Raw genomic sequence first — 23,145 nt, forward strand, 5'->3', positions numbered from 1 at the left:
TATCTAGTTGTGGGTATCTTTACGAGAATTTATCCACTTATGCTGATCACTTTTAGTCCAATTGGTGACATCCTTAAGCTCCTACATCAAATATACCGGGGATTTCTTGAGGATCCTTCTAAACTCTGGGTGACAAGAGGGCTACTTACCAGGTACAATTGATGTTGTTTTATTTTATACATCAATCAGTCATGAATTCGGACTAAAATCGATGAAATACTGTCTTCATCAAAGAAATGTGCAGGACTTAAAGCTCTCAAAAATGCTTCTGGATATGATCGAACTGTGCCACTGTAACAACATCTTCTTGTTTCACTATCAAATATCTCTCATATCTGTGGGACAGCCATGGGAATTTCCTTATCCCCTAGCTATGCAAATCTCACCATGTATTGGTGGAAGAAAAACATGGCTTGGGGAGTGGAAAATGAACAATATACAGACAGGCCACAATGCAGGAAATTGACCCCTCTCTCCAGGCAACAGCAATTCTTTTGGATACCAACAAGACATTCGACTCCTTCGAATGGCCTTATTTATTTGCGCTACTATCAAGAATAGGGATCAGTACCAAATTTATCAAGCGGATCACTCTTCTATTCACCAATCCCACGGCGAAGATTCGTGTCAATGGTGTGATATGTCCACCTTTTTCTGTATCCCGGGATACAAGGCAAGGATGCTCATTGTCGCCTCTTTTATGTGCCATCGCCATGGAGGTCCTTGCGGCCTGGTTGGGGCAGCATCATGCGCACTGCGGGCTCGTATTCATGCCGCTGGTGATAGTTATATCTCTATATGATGATATGACTCTATGTTAAACGCCCAACAGAAAATCTTGACCCCCTCATAAGGGAGTTCACGCAGTTTGGAGGATTCTCTGGTATACATATTAATTGGGGTAAATTGGTAATATTTCCACTGACAGCTGCCACTGATCAATTTCAATCGGAGTAAACACTTTGCTGGGTGGAGAGCCCCGTGAAATATCTGGGAATTTGGCTGAGTCGCAATGCTGAGGAACTATAGCGCTCCAATTATGGCAAACTCATGGAAGGGATGAAGAGCCAATTGAAGAACTGGGGGGACTGCCGCTGTCCCTGACGGGGCAGCTGGCAATAGCCAAAATGGTAATCCTGCTCAAGTTTCTTTACTTGTTCATCAACCTTCCGATCCCTCTCAGTAGCACCTTCAGACAGATTGCGATCGAATCTTATATCCCTCTCCTGGGGTGGCAAACAACCCAGGATCTCTTGGGAAATTTTAACCCTACCCTTAGAGCAGGGTGGATTTGGAGCACCGGACAGTGATCTATACTATAATTGCACAAGCCCAATTTAGTTTTCACTGGCAATACCCCATGCAGTTCATGGCGCACACGTGTTGGAGCATAATCAGGCAGCGCCGACACCACTGGCTACGACCCTAAACAGAACACAGACCAGACCACGATCTAGGGTGGACAGGGTAGGATGCACGGTCTTCACTTGGCATGGACTGAGATGCAGAGCGCTGCAAGCGGTGATGTATGCCCCCTCTGTGCCACCGCTAAGTAACCCCATGTTGCCGTTCACAGCAGGCACAGGGTGCTGCAATAGACTGAGGATGCTCTGTCTTATCACAATTGGAGATGCGTTCCGGGGGGCACCTTTGTGGAGCCGTGCAAGGTGATGGTGGGTGAGGGGCTGGATGGGCTAGACAGACTGACTTACTTTCAGCTCTGTGATGCTCTGTGGGCTTGTTTTGCTCCTTTCTCAGAGGTGCCGCTTATATTTCAGGTACTAGAGGACTATCTAAATAACCCCTCGATCTGTAAACTGATCACATGGCTCTATGCAGGCATGGAGTGTACGGCACTGGTATGCATCCATTGGGCTCGGCGGGAGTGGGAGGCGCAGCTGGGCACACCTATAATGGAGAACCACCTATAGACTGCGCCTGATACATTTTAAGTTCTTGCATAGACTATACAGACTGCCAGAGTAGATGCACAGGGTTGACTTGAGTGTGGATGCGACATGTATGCGATGTCTGACACATTCGGCGTCCTTACTACACTTGGCCTGGGATTGCCCTGACATTAAACAGTATTGTAAGACCATCTTTCAGGCAATGGGTGAGATCTTAGAGTTCACTTTGGAGCGCTCCCCCTGACTGCATTGCTGGAATATGTGAGAAGTGTGCCTGCGAATGGAAGGAGACTAGCGCCCATGCTCCTGCAGCTCGCTAAATGCCGAATTGCGATACCACCGCCAGCCATTTCATGGAGGGAATCAAACCATGAAAAGGCTGGCAGTGAAGGAAATTTCCCCCCCTACTGTGGGGATACATTCAGGGGGGAACTACATGTGCCCCCCTTCTTTATACCCCCAAAGTGCCAGCACAGCATGGATGTCACCATCCATGTTATGCTGGAACTTTTTTACCATTCCCATTGCGATGCCTGTTTTGCAGGCACTACCATGGGAAAGGTGAAGGACTGTCTGCCATACATGAGTTCAACTCGTAAAAAGGCAGGCGGTCCTTGCACAGCTTTGGGGCAGCTGTGTCGGCGGAGAGCATGCGCAACTGTGCCAAAGTCGTAATTGGGCCCTTACTGCCTTTTTCACTACTTTCAAGGCAACCACATATGAAGACAACATTTTCCTTCTCAACACACTAGAAAAGTGTGAAGTTCAAGTAAAATTGCTTTGGCGTAATTACAGGAAATTATGACAAAAAGCAAATCCATCATTTTGCACTGTATTTTAGCATGCATTTTCAAGAGAAGCACCGGGAACAACAGCCACTCATTTCCTGTTGTTTCTGTTCATGTGCAGTACGTCTTTACAACAAAAGACATGTAATTAGCCAAAGTGACATGATGGCGTAATTTGGGGAATTACACTTGACAACATGCATAACACACAATTCACAAAATTATGCAAATTACACTGGTGGAATTAAAACTATGCCCAGGCTTAATCAAAACCTCCCCCTGTCAAGGCCTTTTTCCAAACAACCAACATATGGGCAGATCCTCTGCCTCCTTACGATAACCTCTCCAATTCCAGATGACACCTGCCAATTACCAACCTGTGACACACATCCAGTTCATCAGGAAACAATATTAAAAATCATTAGTCATATGACTACAAGAATAGATCAATACCAACTGCTACATTATTGTATCTTGATCCCCAGTGGTGCCACATACAGAGTGAAGATAGATGGTAAGAGTGGTGAGAGGGTATACCATTGGACACTCAGTTCATTGTTGTTATATCTAGAGTTACCTATTTGAACGAGCTAGAAGGAGCTTAAAAGTAGTATAACTATTTAATTTGAACAGTGTGCTTCCAGCTTTCTTAAATTGACTTGTGTATTACAGCCATTCCAATAAGGACCAGAATTAATAAATGTCTTATTTGTAGATTGTTACAAAGTATTGCAAATCAGACAACTGTACACTACCAAAGATGATGCATTTTGATTGCCTCCTAGCCAGTCAATATTTGCCCAGGATAGTCATAGCTAGTACTTGAGAGGGGCCTAATTTCTGCATCAATCAAATATTTGTTTCCCATATCAGCTGCCTATGAAGATCAGAGAGTTCTAAGGAATTGCAATATCCATATACCTCACTGAATGTGCCTGCACTGGGAGATATGCTTCTGGAGAAGACACCTTTAGCATTATGTGCCATCCTGTACAGAAGACTAAATATGTACATGAAAGTGTTTCTTATTTATGCTGCTACAAGTCCTGGAAAACATTCCTTTCCATGTCTTAGTATTACATTTACAGTGTTTCCAGCCTGTGAAAACTGTGCAGTTGTCACTGTGTTTTAAAATAGTATCCTCATTGTTTTGTCCAATTTACAATGCTAATTATTTTAAAATATTTTTGAATAATTATCGTTGGATGTAGCAGTCTATAAAGTATAAATTACTCCAAAAATATTTTGACTGAGGTGCCTTGGGGCCTTGGCTTCACCTCAGGACCCTTTGACTCTACCCCAGTCAATAATTCTGACTCTACCCCTGTTAATAACTAGCTGGGTGTGCCAGTCCCCTCGGATAATATTGCGTGATATTGATTTCCATCTTAGTTGCATTTCTGCATTCTTTAAAAAAACCTTTCTCAAAAACGTTTTGTGGTATTTTAACTTTATTGTGGGGTTCATTCATAAGGCTATTGAAAATGCTTGCTGTGATAAACTTGAACCCGCACCTGCTGTGTTATTATTCATTCTTCATTATAGTGCCAAGGTAATGTCCTTGAAACCTGAAACTTCTTTAGATTTCAATGAGTTTGCCTGATAAATTTGATGAGCGTTCCCATAAAGTTTTGAGTGTGGGAAACTTTTTGGAGAATGTTAGTAGTTTTCCTCAAAATTCTAATTTTGTAAATGCTTCATACATATACCATTACCAGCCAACCTGGCACACCCCGATCTTTTAGCAGCAATTCATGTATTTTTACAAAAGTATTATTAGTCTGTAAGTCATAATGTTTGTTATTTCTGTAAGTCCTGCTCCGTGTCCTACCATTTTTCTGTCCATGGCCCTCACTTACTCCTGCTAAAATGGCTGCCCACAAAAGCAGTGACGTCTGCAACAGTATGTAGATTTCTACTGAGGAATCCTGAATTGTAAATCCGGATTCTCTTTTACAGGGTGAAAGTATGTGTTTTTTACTCTCATGGATTAGACTTTAGAAAGAAAATATATTACAGAATCAGGCCCAATAAACCTGATACTTTACCCGGCTGCCTGTATCATCTATTAGCCAAGATAAAGTATTAGATGCAGCGAAAAAGACAGAAAAGTTTCTTTTTTGTCACACCTCCTGCTACCACTTCAGAATGTTAATGTGCTAGGAATATGTTCCCAACTCACATTGCCTTGTGTTAATTAAATACATTTATTTTTAGCACTGTATAGAAGCAACAGGCAAGAAAATTGCTGTCGACCTTTCTGTGAATTAGGAATCCCCTTGCTGCTCAAAAGAGTTGTATATTTAATAGTTGTCAATGATACGAGTGTTTACACTGTGCCCAAGGTTAGGGAGTAGCAAATATTTTCCACAGCTCTTGTGTAGAAATAGACACCAGATACATCACAGCTAGCACGTTCCTGATTAACGTCCTTTCAACGCGACCACTTTTATGTCCCTCTGATCGCTTGGAATTCAAGTTAAGAGGGTGGTGCCCTTTAGGCAGCAAAGGACGATGGCGGCCATTTTGGTTTTTGAAACAGTACAAGGGCACACACACAATCCGTGTTAAATTACTCACCATTCAATTTGGCCAGAATAAAAATAGATCATAGCTGTAGAAATAGGATACGCCATGGTTTAATCAAATGATTCGCATTTTATTCGTAACATATGAATCTGCAGCTGTTGATATCACCAGACAATCTGTTTGCAATTCACGTGATGTCATGTTTAGAAAAGTTTAGTTGAAAGGGTTGTAAACTGAAATAAGGAAGAGGAAAAAAGAGCATTCAATAGGAATCTCACAAAATGTGTAGCTGTGCCAAGTGAATCCCTTGTAATGAATGGCCCGTAAATGCTATTTGGCTTACTAAAGTTTTGTTAAACTCTTTCAAAATTGAATGAGCAGGAAGGAAATGACTTGGATGTCTGTTCTCACTAGGATTTTCTCTAGTTTTCTCTTCTCACGGTTGCTCATGATTCGCTCACGATGTTGTAATGTTGTAAACAAAGAGCCTGTTTTATTAAAAACGTTTTCTGCCTTATTGTGTCATTGGCAAACTCCTTAAAGTGCCTCTTTTCCGGTTCGATGCGCTTTAGTGTTGTTTCTGGTGTATAACGTCGAGGTTTAATCACCCCCAGACAAGCATGGAAGTTACTTTAGATGCCACCACGTGTGCTGCCGTGTCATGAAACAGGAAACATTGAAGCCATGCAGGTTATACGAAAGATTCTGAACTGTATTTTACTGCTCACGTGTGCTCGGATTTTCTAGTCCGCAAAAATCGAATTAAACACATGCACAGTAAAATCTGTCCCCTGAGATCCACGCCTATCTGTCTCTATTAATCCATGCATAAATTAACATAAAATAATATTGCCACAAGCCTTTCGCGTTGCATTAATGTCCCACTAGTGTCTAGATTATACGTACAAGTCCTCTAAAATATGATTATTTCCTTCTCTGTCCACTTTTTTAAATTGTTTATCCTGATTATTGTATTGACAATAGAGCACAAGAAAGCAAGCATTGGCAAGCTTTGGCTAGTTTTCGTTATTTTAGTATTTTTTTTTATTGTATTTCTACACGTCCAAAGCTTACTTGTGACCTCATTGCTCTAATTCGTATTCTCATTCCAGTCCTAGCATCATGACCCAGTCAAAAGACAGGCACTCGACTGCCTAAAAAAATTAAAACAAGCACTGGCAAGGTCAAAACTTGTGTATGGAATGTGGATCAGATGTGTGCAATATGTATAAATCCTAAACCTGTTGGCTTAGCCAAATATGTTTCCACAGCACCACTGGTGAGCAAGAACAGATAAAAGCATCTGAAAAATGGATGAAACTAAAAATATTCCAATCATTTTGCGCCGGGACACCTCCGTTGGAGGTAGCTGTTCGCGCTTTATAAATGTCAGTATTATTATTATTATTTTTTTCTCTAGCATACATTTCGCCAGTGCTTTTGTGAATGATTGCTCTTCAATGGTATTTGGCCGCTCGCCAACTGGTTTAAGATGTGGAATAGTGCCTCATGCATTCCAGTGGCCCCACTGAAATACCTGATTGAACAACAGGAAATCTCAACACTCCTGTAGGCTGATCCAAGATATGAGCAACAAAGTGTGAAAGTTCTGGAGCACATTAAGCCAGTGGTGAAAGAAGCTGAACAACACTTCCTTAAACTAAGCGGAGACTATAGCAGGGTCGACATGAATTACATCAGTGCCCTGCACGCCAGTTGTCATTAAAGTTCAACCTCCTGCCCTCTGGCTCTGTCTAAAGAGGACTAACTATCTCTGAACCCTCTAAAATAGACTGCCAAAGCAGCCTGGTAGACCTGTATTATAGCCAGCCACACAGTATGCAGAGTTAGAGGACTGGGACGAGGACGAAGAAATGAGAGCAGTGAAATTACTAATAAGTAATCAAAACATTAACTCCTCATCCCTTCCTCGTTCTACTCATTAGATCATGAGTATCTACCAAAGTAGAACCAAAAGGTATTTATGGCTAAACCACAGGAGGCATGAGCTCTCTCACCAGAGACAAGTAGCATAGAGCAATTTCTTTCCACAAGAGATAGTAAAAACAAGATTATTCGGAATAGAGGTGCTCCTTAATAGGCAGAATTAGAGGTGGAGTATATTTCTGTGACTTTATGCTAGGCTTTCATTGATCCCTGGTGACTGATCTTTTTGTGTTGTTAACAATGTATGGCCTTGAATACGTCCTATTATTCTTTATTTATTATAATGTTCTGTCATTTGAATTCAGGATCCTGAAATCTCCCAACAAGACTTTTAAGTGCAGTTCTTGATCTCGGACCTCACTATTCATGGGTGAGATAAGAATACATTCAAGGAGGCCTTTGACGACTCTGAGTCTTCCAAGGGGAGTTTAGCAACAGAATGTATAAAATGTGCAATCATTCTCCCACAATAATTTGGAAAAGCCTTTGCGGATAACCATCTTCACCATGAAGCCCTAGGCTAGATGTCTTAAAAAAAACAGGGGCACAAGCAATCACCAACAATAAAGATTTAAAGTGCAAATCCATTATGTTGACTGGAATTGTGCAGATCATTTCTTTAAATACAGTCTAGATTTGTAACTTATTATGTGTACCTAATCATCACTTGAGAAATATTAAAGATAAAGATGTAATCTCTGACAAATGCTTTAAACTGGGAATAATAATGATTGCTCAAACATTGTGTTAACACACTAGGAATTATATGGAAAATTAAACGTGTCTCTCACAGACATGAAATACGGGGTTGATTTATAGGAAAATGGACAGATGAACAAGAACCTTTTCCAAATGACAAGATATGGGACGGGCAGTGTTCCACCATTCAGGAACAAGCCACAAAACCTTCTGATACAATTTATCAGAATTGCAACTTTTGACTATGGCATCTGGCAAAAAATGCACAGCTTTCGTTTTAATGAGAACCAACAAAGTGTTGCACATTCCTATGTTACTAATAAGCTAGGGATTTTTTAACCCTGACAACAGTAGTTTAGTGGATCAGTACCTTCCCAGGTAATGGCACTAAGAAATGTCATTATGTTTTTTATCAGCAATTGATGACACTATTTGAGAGTATGTCTTCCCTGCAAAAGCTCATTTCCATGTGGTGACAAGCTGTTTCATTATCACCTTCTATCAGTTTTGAGAGATGTTTCCCTTGATATTTGATTAACTTAGGGTTAGGAAAATGATTTTATTTAAAGAGAGCTTCCCCCTCATAACTTTCTCAACTAAGAATCTGGTGACTGAGGTTTCATTAGATAGAATTGGGGCCTATTCACAAAGATAGATTTATGTATGAGTAGTTTTACATATGTACATTTTTCTCTTAAATTGTGTTGTAAATTTCCAAATTTTGGCTATTCACCATTTCCAAGAGTAAATTTACTACAAATTGTAAACCTGCATTTCTTCACCCCCTTCAATACAGAGTGTGGACAAATTTACAAGTGTAAAGTTATCACTAGTAACTTTTCAAAGTTGAATGCCGTTGTCCACCGCCATGGCACAGCACGGCAGAGATCTCCTCATGGTAAAAGATACAGAAATCTTAAGAAGTTTCTTAAACTTTAAAAACATTGTAAAAGTATTTTTTACGCTAAATACTACTGTAAACTAATTTAATATATTTATTTTAAATATTGAACAAAAAATGCTACAGCACTACTAAATCTAAATTTTCTTCTTTTATTTTTACATTTGTAGATTAAGTGAAATATTTCATAATTTGTGTTTGTGTGGATATTTCTGTTTTTGTGTGTATTCTTTTCTTTTGTGTCATAATTTATTTCCAATAAAACTACATTTTAAATTAAATGTTTCATTTCAATATATTGAATGAGCTTAATTTCATTTTTAAACATTTATTAAGAAAGTCCCATTTAACGTAAAATATTTACATATATTTATTATTTTATTATTTATTAAAAATGACAAAACGTTATGTACCGAATTAACTTACATTAATGTAATTATGTAACAAATGAAGTTATATTTATTTCTATGAGTTGAACTTGTGATACAGTTGGCGGTCCTTGCTCAGGTTTGGTGCAGCGGAGCCTCCCCTGTTGAGCCGGCGCAGTTGCGCCAAACTCGTAATCAGGCCCTAAGATTTTAACTTGCATTTTCACTGAGAAAACAAAGGTTAAAGTGGAGTTTTATGTAGGTCTTGTAAAAATAAAACTAACATTTATGTACCAAAAAAAACTGAAATTCACCAGTTATATGTGACTGACCTAAGTATAACTTGCATCCCCACAATGCGCTGTTTATGACCTTACATATTACATCACTCATGACATAATAAATCACATCATTGATGACATGATCACATCATGATTGACATCATCCAAGCTAACTTCCAGTATGAAAATCGTACAGCAAACTGTTACATTTGTTTGATGATGTCATCAGTGAAATGATGTTATACGATTTTCTGAACTGGCCTGTTTATGTAAGTAAGCCACTTTCCTTGGCTGTATAAGGCAACTGATTCCGTTGGACTGTATTCCCCTCAAAGCTTATCATTAAGGCTGCCAAAGTGGTTGTACTGACCAGCAATGCCACCTGTGCGTACTGGCCCCGGAGCATTAGTCCCTGTGGTCTGAGTTTGCAGGAATTTAGAGGCCCAAAGCACATACTGGCTACTCCCAATGTTCCGTCAGCAAGGTATACTCAGCTGCTCTAAGGCAATTGAAACCTGCTTAAAGGAAAACTTGTGCTTAAGACAAGAGTTTTTAAAATTCTTTAAATGTGTCACAGTTGTATTCAATAATGCCAGAATTCCTGAAGAGACCCGAACACCCATGCACCATCGAACAAACTAACTCCTATGACCCCAAAAGGGAAGTGCTGACAACAAAGGACATAGCCCATCCCTCCTCCGCTCATAAAACATACTAAGAATGCACCATTGCACTTCAGCTTAGTTAGTGGTCCCCCAGGACATCTGAAGGCAGTAGTCCTATTATTAATTCCAAAGAATTTGCTAAGCTCTGTCTTTTCTGAATTTATTTATGACTAGGATGCTTTTTGTGAATGATCTATCTGAAAGAAACACGTTAGTTAGATTCCTCACCTTAGAATATCCCCAGGCGTCAGACTGGATCCGGAAGATTTTTCGTCAGCAATACCCCTTGCGCGTCGCTAGGCGTCGTCTGCGGCTCCGCGTCCGTCGTCGGCGTCGTGCGCCGGAATGACGTAGTCGGAGTACTTAGACGCCGCCCTCGCGCGCTGACGTCAGTTCTTCTTTTTTTCCGCGCCAGTAAGCGCAGATCCGGGAGAGCTACCCCTTTAGTCAATTTTTGACTAACTTTTTTGATCGTGTCTCGACACCGGTGCCGGTAGGATGCCTGGGTTTAAAGCCTGTACGGACTGTAACCGATTGATGTCGGTTACGGACCATCAACGCCGGTGCCTTTACTGCTTGGGCCTCGATCACGACGCGGAGTCGTGTTCGGACTGCAAGGCCCTGACCTCGAAGGCTAGACGGGAGCGGTCCCGTAAGCTTCTCGAGATTCGCCACTCGGCTCCGCGCGCCTCTCGATCCCGGTCCAGGAGGAGGTCCAAGGATCGGTCGCGGAGCCACAGCCGACGTCACCATCGGTCGTCGGAATCCAAGTCTTCGGGTAAGTCGAAGCATTCCAAGAAGTCCAAGAGGCGACACCGCTCTTCGGACTCCCCTCGCCGGTCGCGCGACTCGGCCGAGGGTCAGGGTGGTTCCACCCCCGCGGCTCCGGCGGAGCCGCAGGCGCCGTGCACGTCCCCATACCCTCCGGTCCCTGGGACTGACGCGACGCCGGCGGAAGTCAGTGCCTTCCTCTCGGCCATGAGGAACCTGGCTCCGCCGTCGGCGCCCACCGGTGCGCCTTCGGGCCCCACGGACCCGACTGGGCTGCCTTGCCTGCCGGTGGCTCCGGCCCCGGCCTCGACGTCGCAAGCGCCCGAGGGACCCGTTCTCGAGTCCCCGCCGACGCCGGTCGACCTCGTCACGCCTCCTCCGCCGGCGTCGACACCGGTACCACCCCCGACACCGACGTCGACTCCGCTCGACGTCGTGCCCCAGTTCAGTCCCACTCCGGGCCCGGCGCCGGTCCGGCGTCGATGGACGCCGAGATCTGCGCCGCTAGAGACACATTATGTCTACCGCCCGGCTCCGTTACTTTCTCCTCTATACCAGGAGTCGGATGATGGGGACAACTGGGAGGGATCCGAGGATCCTATGGCCGTTCAGGCTCAACTGTCCCAGGACTGGGCAGATGAACTGGGGGAGGCCAGTGGCCTAGATACCTCTCCAGACACTGGATTTGTCTCTCCTCCGACTGTGGCTTCGGAGGAGGGCGCTGCTTTCTCTGTGGTGCTGCGCAAGGCGGCCGCAGCCCTTGGGCTCGAGCTGCCTGCCGTGGCTGTGAGGACTAACGTCCTTACTGAGGTGCTTCAGTCTGCAGCAAGCTCCACTGAGCCTCTGCTGCAATTCAATGAGGCCCTCATTGACGTTCTGCAGGGCACCTGGTCCAAGCCCTCCACAGTTCCTCCTGTGGACAGGAACGTTGCCAGGCGCCACCGCCCTGCTCCGGGCGACCCCAGTTTCCTGTCCCAACACCCTACCCCTGAGAGCCTGGTTATCCAGGCCTCCACCTCCCAATCCTCTTTCCCGACCGCCCCGCCGGACCGGGATTCCAAGAGACTGGAACAGTTTGGCAAGAAGCTGTTCTCTTCCCTTAGTTTGGGCCTGCGGTCTTTGAACACCGCCTGTCTCTTGGACCGTTATTCCCACTCTCTGTGGGATGCGGTGGAGGACGCGCTGCCCCTGTGTCCGGAGGAGGTCCGGACACGACTTACCCAGGCTCTGGCCGAAGGGAGGGATGCCGCGCGACATGCTATACGATGTGGGCTTGACACCACGGACTCGCTGGGTAGGGCCATTTCTACCACAGTGGCGCTTAGACGTCACGCCTGGCTGCGGTCCACGTCATTTTCGGGCGATGTCCAGAGCACTCTCATGGACATGCCGTTTGATGGCACTCGCCTGTTTGGCGAGAAAGCGGACAGTGCGCTGAACCGCTTTAAGGACTCCCGGGCTACGGCCAAGTCCTTGGGCCTCTCGGCCCCGCGGTCGCAATCTTCCGCCTTTCGCCCCTTTCGTGGCCAAGGAATGGGTGCCTCCTCACGTGCGCCTAGCCACCAGCCGCAGAACCAACCTGCGCGCGGTCGCGGATGTGGTTTCCGCCGAGGCGGTTCGGGAGGACGACGAGGTCAGCCCACATCCACCCCGGCAGCATCCGCCTCAAAGCCTTCCTAGTCCGAGCTTTCAGGCCCATTCCACGCCAGTGGGCGGCAGAGTTCGCCATCACCTGCTCCACTGGCGGTCCATCACATCGGACAGGTGGGTGCTGCAAATCGTCCGAAGGGGCTACTCCCTCCCCTTCGAGACGACCCCTCCAGCCATGCCACCGCAGCACCACCGTATCTCGGGGGATCATTTGAATCTTCTCCACGAGGAAGTTTCGGCCCTCTTGGCCAAGGGGGCCGTCGAGCGCGTTCCGAGTCCAGAAGTAGGTCGTGGTTGTTATTCCCACTACTTTCTGGTTCCCAAGAAGGGCAAAGGGGGCCTACGCCCTATCTTGGACCTCCGGAACGTCAATGCCTTCCTCCGGAAGGAAAGGTTCAAGATGTTGACTTTGGCTCAGGTTCTAGCTGCCCTAGACCCCGGAGACTGGATGGTAGCGTTGGACTTGCAGGACGCATATTTCCACATCCCCGTCCTGCCGGCCCACCGGCGTTACCTGCGGTTCACGGTGGGCCAAGAGCACTTTCAGTTTACCGTGCTCCCCTTCGGCCTCACCAGTGCCCCTCGGGTGTTCACGAAAGTGATGGCGGTGGTCGCAGATCATCTGCGCAGATCAGGGGTTCCAGTCTTCCCCTATCTCGACGACTGGTTGTTGAAGGCGGGCTCGCCCCAGGCAGTCGTCTCCCACCTCCAGACTACGGCGGATCTCCTGCATTTGCTGGGGTTTTCCATCAACGTGCCGAAGTCACACCTGAGTCCCTCTCAGAAGCTCCTCTTCATCGGAGCGGTTCTCGATTCGGCGCAGTTCCGGGTCCATCCACCGGAACAGCGGGTCCGGGATACACAGGCCCTGATTCACATCTTTCGGCCTCTATCCTGGGTTTCGGTCAGGCTAGTGTTGCGGCTTCTGGGGCTGATGGCCTCCTGTATCCTACTAGTGCATCACGCCAGGCGGCGCATGCGGGCTCTGCAGTGGGACCTGAAGTTTCAGTGGGCCCAGCATCACGGCAACCTGTCCGACCATGTCTTGATCTCGGAGGGCACTGCACAGCAGTTGCAGTGGTGGCTCACGGACCGCGATTGGGTCAAGGGCAAGAGCCTCTCCTTTCCCCAACCGGAGCATGTCGTAGTGACGGATGCGTCCCTCCTGGGATGGGGTGGCCATATGGGAGAGGCGGAGATCAGAGGTCTCTGGTCTCCGGCGGAGTCTCGTCTCCACATCAACCTGTTGGAGTTGAGAGCGATCCGACTTGCACTGAAAGCCTTCCTTCCCTCTGTCAGGGGAAGTGTCGTGCAGGTGTTCACGGACAACACCACCGCCATGTGGTATTGCAACAAACAGGGCGGGGTGGGGTCGTGGACCCTTTGTCAGGAGGCCCTGCGCCTCTGGGCGTGGCTGGCACACCAGGGCGTCACCCTAGTGGTTCAACATCTGGCGGGCTCTCTGAACGCCAGAGCAGACAAACTCAGCCGCCGGTGCATGATGGATCACGAATGGCGTCTGAACTCCGAAGTGGCGCAAGGTCTCTTTCAGCAGTGGGGAGAGCCTTGGTTAGATCTATTCGCCACCGAAGAGAACGCGCAATGTCAGCAGTTCTGCGCGTTGGAATTTCCAAGGCGGCACTCGCTCGGCGACGCTTTTCATCACGAGTGGAGTTGCGGTCTGTTGTACGCCCTTCCGCCTATACCACTTCTGCCCAGAGTGCTGAAGAAGATCAGGCACGACCGGGCCCAAGTCATCTTGGTGGCTCCGGATTGGGCACGAAGGTACTGGTATCCCGAGCTACTCAGTATGTTGACCGATCCTCCGATACGTCTGCCCCTTCGGGAGGATCTTCTGTCGCAGCAGCAGGGGACGGTCCTCCACCCGAAGCTGTCCAGCCTCCACCTCCATGCGTGGAGATTGAGCGGCGACAGTTGATGCCATTTGACTTGCCTCCTGAAGTCTGTGATATCATTCTGGCAGCCAGGCGTCCCTCCACAAAGTCGGTATACGCCTGCCGGTGGAACAAATTTGTGGCATGGTGCACAGCAAAGGCTGTGGATCCCCTTTCCGCCCCTCTTTCTGAGGTTCTCCTCTTTCTTCTTTCTTTGGCCCGGCAGGGCTCTGCCCTGGGCACCCTGAAAGGTTATCTTGCTGCCATCTCTGCCTTCTTGCGGCTTCCTGATCAGCCTTCTCTTTTCAAGTCCCCTGTGGTTACACGCTTTCTAACAGGCATTACTCACACGTTCCCTCCTGTCCCTTTTGTAATGCCTCAGTGGGACTTGAATCTTGTTCTCACATTTCTAATGTGTGCTCCCTTTGAGCCTCTTCATAATTGTCCTCTTCGTCTGCTGACGCTTAAGACTGCTTTTCTGGTAGCCATCACCTCGGCTAGACGGGTGAGTGAGCTCCAGGCTCTATCTTCAAAGCCTCCTTTTCTATCTGTTCATCCGGACAAGGTTGTCCTTCGGCCTCGTCCCTCCTTTCTTCCGAAAGTGGTGACTCCATTTCATCTTGGGCAGTCTGTTAACTTGCCCACCTTCTTTCCGCCTCCGCATCCTTCCAAAGAGGAAGAGAGGCTCCACCGTCTGGACCCAAAACGTGCGCTCTCTTTTTATTTGGACCGCACAAAGCAGTTCCGGGTGGACGACCAACTTTTCGTTGGATACGTGGGTGCTAAGAAGGGGAAAGCTGTGCACAAACGGACCATCTCTCGGTGGGTCGTTTTGTGCATCAAAATTTGTTACTCCTTGGCAAAAAAGGACCCTCCTGTTGGGCTGCACGCCCATTCTACTCGGGCCACAGCGGCTACTACTGCTTTGGGACGGGGTGTCCCTTTGCAGGCTATCTGTCAGGCGGCGACGTGGGCTTCGCTACACACGTTTGCCAGGCATTACTGCCTTGACAGCCAAGTCCGGAGGGATGGCTTCTTTGGCCGTTCTGTCCTCCAGGACTTTCTGGTGTGATCTTGGTTCGCAGACCCACCACCGGGGATGGTATTGCTTGGGTATCTATTCTAAGGTGAGGAATCTAACTAACGTGTTTCTTTCAGATGAACAAGTTACTTACCTTCGGTAACGATGTATCTGTAAGAAACATTAGTTAGTTAGATTCCTCACCGACCCACCCATCCTCCCCGTTCTGCGAACTGACATCTAGGGTTAAGGTTATCCTTTTCAGGCCCCTAGATTTTATTTTTGGCACCAGTGTCGGTCTTTGCATGGCTCTGCGTTCCTGGCGCGGAAGGCTGTGTACAAGAACTGACGTCAGCGTGCGAGGGCGGCGTCTAAGTACTCCGACGACGTCATTCCGGCGCACGACGACGGACGCGGAGCCGCAGACGACGCCTAGCGACGCGCAAGGGGTATTGCTGACGAAAAATCTTCCGGATCCAGTCTGACGCCTGGGGATATTCTAAGGTGAGGAATCTAACTAACTAATGTTTCTTACAGATACATCGTTACCGAAGGTAAGTAACTTGTTCTTTAGGCTCACTTGACACTTTTGGTAAGGTGCCTTATAGATATACAATTTTTTAAATATTGTTTCCGCTTGTTTTTTTTTTTTACCATCAGATACATAACCTCCTTGCACGCTTTTAATCTCTTTTCAGTCCAAGTGATACATTTATGAATTCACTAAGGTTTTGTCCTCTTGATTATATCAATGTTTATTTTTTTGTTTTTTATAGTTATGTGAAAATGTCAGTGCCAAGGCAATGTGTTAAATAAAAAAAACGGAAATTCCCCAGTTATAATTATCCATAATAACTATAACTCATGCCCTAAGGTAACTATTACTCATGCCATGCCATATCCAGTCTTATCATCAAAGATGTAATTTCAGATGTTGCAGTTATGTTATCAATGATGTCACATAAAACATGTTGTGAGTGATGGAATATGGGAGGTAATTGCCAGTTCATGGCAGGGCGTGAGTTATAGTTATCCTAGGGCAAGAGTTATAGTTACAAGAGATAACTATACCTGGTAAATTTCAGTGTTTTTTTGTTACATTGTTAGGTTGGCACAGACATTTCCACCTAGCTATAACGTCACTGTAACCTTTGTTTTTTCAGTAAATTTCTAGTTTTTTTTAACATACCCAAGCATGTATGTACACACAATCTACGTTAAGCCAACCTTCTGCTGGGCATGGCTCCCCTCCCCAAGCCTTTATTGGCCCTGAGATCCCCATCCCACAGGCCTTCTTTCATAATAAAGCGAGGGGGTGCATTGCTCCCTCCCCAAGCCACAATTGGCCCAGGGTCCCCATCCTCTGGGGCTGAAAAATATATTATTACAGGTGGGGGTCACGCAGCCCTCCTCCCCAATCCTGTAGAGGCCCATGGCACCCCATATCCCGGGGCAAAAAACATTTATATTAGAGAAGAATGGAGTGTGGCCCCCTTCCCAGTGAAAACGCAGAAAGGCGAGGTGTTGCAAGAAAGGTGCCTATAAAACCTCAATACCAAGCAGGATTTGGGTTGGATATTGTATTTGTACACTAAGCACATATTTTAAAAGATCTATATTTCTAAAAAGGGATATCCTTTTAAACTAAACTAACTCAAATATTGAACGCAAAAACACACTGTTTGCAGCTAGCGTGGGTGAGTTGGATATTATATACAACAAATAATTTTTAATTTGTTAATAATACTCGCTTGGCATATTTTGCATTGCAACAAACTACTGAAAACACCATCCTACACACACACACACACATACACACACACCGCTACCCTGGCCATGCACTGGCTCACTCACCTACAGCTACAGTTTCTGCCATTGCTCTGAGAAAGTCCACCTCCAAACACATGGGAGTGGAGGCTAGAAGGTGCACTTGGAAGAGTGGAGAAATGTCTGAGTCTGTGCAAAGGTAGAGGAGACTTTATGCACACGAGGGGTGAATCCTTCAACAGCGCTTAGTGATAGAATCAATGTGCCATCTCACCCTGAGGTGGGTGTAGAATGTGTGTACACGCTTACTTCGAATGTGTCTGCTTTGTCCACATTAGTAAGGCCCCCTCAATTGCATTCAAAGATGATAGAGCTATAACTCTATTTCATGTGGCAGAAATTGGAAATTGAAGTAATAGCTGGATTCAGTCCAACCACCAATCCTTTTTATTGTGCCTAAAAGTGGCGCTGAGTTGAAGGTTTAGAAACAGACTTGTGTCACCTATATGAATCAAAAGTCGTCATCGAATGCCTGCTAGAAAATGTTCCTATTGGCTGGAGGCCCATTTGAAAACTGTGAAATAAACACTAACTGGCTTGACAGAAAAGTGGAAGTCTTAAAATAAAACGAGCGATATATATTCAAAAATCAAATAAATCGGATAATGAAGTGTTCAGGTACAAACTGCTATTCTTTATGTGCTGGGCTTTCACTGCAAAATGTGTGTAAATCCGATGTAAATACTAGGGCTTAAAATTTACGGGTTCAGACTCATTCAGTGATTCATGGATTTCATGCCAGGACACATAAACAGAAAAAAGTCTCTCCATGAGAATTATGCAGCGGTGAAGTCTGTTTCATTCATCGAAATGTGCTTACTAAGTAAAAGAATTATACGGCGTACAGTAATATGGACTTTATAATGTTAATTTCATTTCACATGGCCCTGTAACCCACATTCAGGTGCAAAGGAAAGACTGCGTCTGATTAAAGATTCCAGTAGATGAGGCAATCGAGGACACTTCACCAGCACAAGTTTCACCTGTAAAATCGGGTGTGTTTTTTAAGGGAAAATGTTGTATAATTTGAATTGTATAGATCAGAACAGAGTAAAAGAATCTGTAGTGTTGCATTATCCCCATTCCGATTAGCAGAAATCCGAATGGGAAGGCAATGCACATTTCAGGAAATGCTGCACCCAGAATACTGGTATTTACCGAGGAGGGTAACACCTCTCAAAATATCAAGACACTCAGAATGAGGCCCATGACAGTGAGGCTGTTAAATTCCCTTCAGAAGCAGAGCTCACTAAGGATCTGATTTACCACTCATTGCTTCCAGTTGAAATGGGAATGTCTCTAGGAGAATATTAGTAATACCAAACGCAATAAAATCAAAACCAACACAGCTTGAGGAGTATGGGCAAATGAGTTTCACATGTATTTGTTCCATTGCTTGAAACACATTTCTAAGTGATTCTGAGTTGAGGTGAACCGTATCGCCATTCACTCAAAATGTACAAATGTATTGCATTTCTGAAAAAACACACGAAGGTAGAAAAAAACGACATTATTTTCCACCGTTGAGGAGAATACTGCACACACATGATCGTATTGAATGCACTATCGAAGGTGTACCAATGTACTGCTATTATTTGTTAACATAGTCATGTATTTATACACATTATCTCTTTACATTCCGTCCGTAGATTAGAAGCCATTCTCAAACTACACATGCAGATCAGAAGATAATGCCCACATTAAAGCATCTTGAACTTGTCATTTTGCATAGAAATATTTTGCCATCGAAAATGACACAATTCATCAACATCAACTAAAGATTTTGAGATAACTATGTCTCGTAATAGAAAATAGGGCATGTACGATAAAATAGGGAATACCTGGGAGCAAAATCTTTAATGCATAAAAATATGTAGAATAATTAGCTGGAGCCTCGAAGCTCATGACCACAAAGAGTCACGTGTGTATTATTTGTCTGAGCCTCCATCATAGGTTCTAACCGATCCTTCCAGAGTGCTGCCTCTCGCTATAGGCACACAGTGTTTATAATTCACCCACACACCTTGCCTTGGATTGACACACGCACTTGTGTATGCTTATCCATCTATCCAATGCTTGATCAATTTTATAGCCGATGCCATTAAGGTATAACTGCACTACAGTTCTTTTCTTCCCACCTCTGAAAATGCCCACAGCGTCTACAGACAAGTTTTTTTTGTAGAGTTGCTCTGCAAACAATGCTCTCCATTGCATGCGACTCAGAAAGTTCTTTAGAACAAATCTTAAGTATTTCGGCTCCTGTTCTCATATCCATGCTTCACTATGTCTTGCAAGTTAGTGACGTATTCATGGGGGTCTTATACTTGATATATGTTATTCGAGAAAAAGGATGTTCTTCAGGGCAAGGAAGAATCAAGGGGCTCTTTCTCTTCAGCACTCCCTTGCTCAGCTGCTGGTGCCAAGCGTTCCACATCTTTCAGCTCTCTGTGGTACTTTGCCGTTATTGCAGCATAGGCACAACCATAGACAGCAGCTGCCAGCATCATTAGACACACAATTCCACAGACAACACCAGTTATGACTACAGTAGCAATTGCATGGCGCAAACTGGCAGGTCGGGGCTTTGGCTTTGGTTCACAGTCTGAATGCATGCCCTCTCCATGATCATTGTGGTGTGCATATTTCCCAGTGGTCCTGTGGTCTTGATTGTGGTGGTGAACACTCGGAAAATGAACATGAGCAGTTGTCGGAGAACATGTCCCATATATCTCATAGGGAATCTTTAGAAGATGCTTTCCCTTACGATTTTCTGGCTCCGCGCAGACCAGCTCATCAATTACTCCACCTATGAAACATATTAAAAACATGTTATAACTTAGCTATTTGTAATATTCTCATTTCTTTACACTGTGACATTTAGTTCACAATCTTCACTACATTCAAAATTGTAGAATTTGCTGTTGTCGAATGTCAATTATCTTCTTCATTGTTATGCTTAGAATTGCTTAAAAACTTCCAAGTTAAGGCGGTAATGGCACACATTAGTCTCTAGACCGGTGAACGAGGCAAAAAGTCATCTTGTATCACCCTCAGTAAGATGTTAAAAGTTGACTACAAATAATTTGACGTCAAAAATATCTAGTTCAAAATAAATGCTGCAAGAATAGAAATCATACAGATATTAATACAGTAATATTTGACATTACTGTCAAAGTATTATCTTGCTTCGCCTCCAAATTTAGTAGGACTGAAGTATGGCTAGTAATTTAACATAATCGTAATAGTAGGTACAACTTTTCTTGGATGGATTTGGTAACCATTGGGTGTAATTGCATATGAATATTTTGGATGTTTATTTGTGCAATTACATTTTTTTTTTTTTTGATTTTAGTCTTTTCCTGAAGTATAAATTGTTACCAGGAATTTATAATGGCACATTTTTCAATATGTGCCCCGCCCCCGCTACATCATATGGTCAATTGGTAATCAATAGGTCAAAGAGCGAGTGATATTCAGCGTTGATTAAGACAATGATGGCACACTTTCCTAAAATAAACTAGCCTAATTTGATCACTAAGCAATAAACAGTGGGCTGCTTTATCTGTTCGTAGATTATTTTACCAAGATCCAAGACTTTACCAGAAGCCAATCCAAATCAATATGAATGGGAGTTCTTAATCTAGAAAACATACTTTCACATTGCAGCAGTTTACTACCAATGCAGCTTGTTTTACTGAAAAACGTCTTATTGAATAAATAGTGAGCAGTCATGGATAAGTAATGTAACAAGTAGTGTAACAATACAAATGAACATAGACAGTGTGCGTTGGATCGTACCAATAATACTTGCTTAGCATTATATATCATATAAATGCAATATAAAAATCCATGATGATAGGACCAGTCAAAAATATTTACAAATGATGAGGAAAGATACTAATGAGAAAATATCAGTAGAAAAATGAAGAGGGTTTTTCAGGTAGTGATGCAAAAAATGCCATGTCTTATAGTAGTCATAGATCATATGCTTTAACATATATCTCAGTTTTACTCATGTCTGTCCCCACAGAAACCTCATCATGGATTTTGGTTTTAGGTAAACCTTTGGTTATCTATATCTGCTGCAGATAGGCTGGCTACTACTTGTTTGACAAATACTTGACAGAGTGTCCCTCATCTGACTAAAATCTCCACAACCCTACAGAGTGCTGGATTCAAGAAATTTTGCAAAGCGATATCCTGAACACATTGGCAGGCAGTTTAAAACTTCTCCTCTGTTGGCAGTATGTTTTGCCTACTAGTGGAACCTTTGCTTCTGAAACCTCTGTGTTAGGAAGGTAATTTGTTTCCACTAGCATCTAAATGCATTTGGATGGTTCGCAGTTACCTGGAACTTCTGAAATTGCTAAGTGGACTTGTACAAGTTGTGTTGAGAGAATTGATTTGGTGTAGATCCATTTAACCTCCTGTAGACCTTGCTTTGAACATGCGTAGAAACTGAGAAGGTCCCTCCATTGGGAAATCCTCCAGCCAATTTCGAAGAATCCCAGAATCCCTAGTAATACTGGCAATGCTTTGGGTACTTGTGTCCAATGGACAGAGTTTTGCAGCTTTAGTTAAACTTACTGGGTTGCCAGAGTTCTGGGGAGAAGTCGCACGTCAAAACAAAGCTTAAAAACTGCTAAAATTGCTGTTATGTCAGTCTTTGCAATGCAACGCCTGCATAGATGTGCACTTCAGCACCCATCTCCAGCCTTATTGGCTTAGAATACCTGCTAAATATTCTAAATCCTTTACTGTCCTGCAGTAGGTGCTTGTGATTAGTCTCTTTTTTGGATGGTTACAAGAGCTACATAATAATTATATTTTCCTCTGAGGACTAAGGGAAGTCTCATTATTTTTCTCCATATTTTTTGACATCTTGAACAAAATGTACCTATTCTCATCTCACCTCACTATTTGATTGTGATTGTCATTTGGAGGTTACACTCGCAACATCAGTACTCATTTCTCTGAGGATTTCCTTTTTATTATTAGTAACCTACAATAGTGAGCCAGGATTATATATCATAAAAGCAGAGGGGATGCAAAAGGGAAATGGCTGGCTATTTCACATTCTGATCCTAACCTCTACAGACACCACAAAAATGATAGGCAATAAAAGTGAGGTGGGCATTAATTGGATACTCTGAACCATTATGCAGACAATGTATCTGGAGGGCCTCAACCTATAAGGGAGCTCTTAATAAAGTAAAACTATAAATGTTGATGGGAGATTGTAATCATGTTTGCAATCCCAGTCTAACTTCATGAGCTGAGATTCTTTCTAACCAATTTGTGTTCCACGGTTGGTGAACGTTAGAACTGTGTTTCCAGATTTGCAGACATTAGAACTTTACAAATCTTGTTTAGAGAGTACAACATGGGGCCACTTTTTTATCACTATATGGTTTTATCAATATGCACATTGAGTATTGTTTTGTGTATTGTGTATCATGTAATTTCTACTTTTTAACCCACCGCTTATATTTTAAATATTCTGATATCTATTAAAATATTTTAAAGTGTTGTGTTATAACAGAATGCTAGCTGGACTTTCAGATCTTTATTGCAAGTGTGATAACTGTTTTTCGCTGTATTTAGGTCTCAACTTATGTCACTTTCCTTGAGTTCATTCATGACTTGTCAACTACATCAACTGGGATATGCAAGGAAACAAAGTGAGGCAACTTTTACACTGCACATCTAGTACTTGGCACAGCTGGTACACCCAGCATTCCCCCTTTTCAGTGTGCTTGGTGGCCCTGGCAACTGTTTGTCTGATAGTAATCCAGATTCCTTAAAATGATCAGTAGATTCATGGAGTCGTAAGAAGGTGATATTGCAGATTTAAGCCCTTTCTCTTATGCTGACTGACAGCCATTTAAAACAG

General features: G+C 44.1%; 2 protein-coding genes across 4 annotated transcripts in view; one reads left to right on the plus strand and one right to left on the minus strand.

Moving 5' to 3' along the window:
• CACNA2D3 (calcium voltage-gated channel auxiliary subunit alpha2delta 3) overlaps positions 1-23,145 on the plus strand; it is a 2,334,275-nt gene that overhangs the window by 1,818,397 nt on the left and 492,733 nt on the right. The gene's annotated exons all lie outside the window — the stretch shown is intronic.
• LRTM1 (leucine rich repeat transmembrane protein 1) overlaps positions 17,810-23,145 on the minus strand; it is a 74,538-nt gene continuing 69,202 nt past the window's right edge. The window contains exon 3 of the mRNA XM_085624640.1: positions 17,810-20,058. Coding sequence (XP_085480766.1) covers positions 19,610-20,058 — 449 coding nt within the window. The 3' untranslated portion in view covers positions 17,810-19,609. The remainder of the gene's footprint in view (positions 20,059-23,145) is intronic.

Source organism: Triturus cristatus, chromosome 9 (genome assembly GCF_964204655.1).
Source record: "Triturus cristatus chromosome 9, aTriCri1.1, whole genome shotgun sequence".
NCBI lineage: Eukaryota > Metazoa > Chordata > Amphibia > Caudata > Salamandridae > Triturus > Triturus cristatus.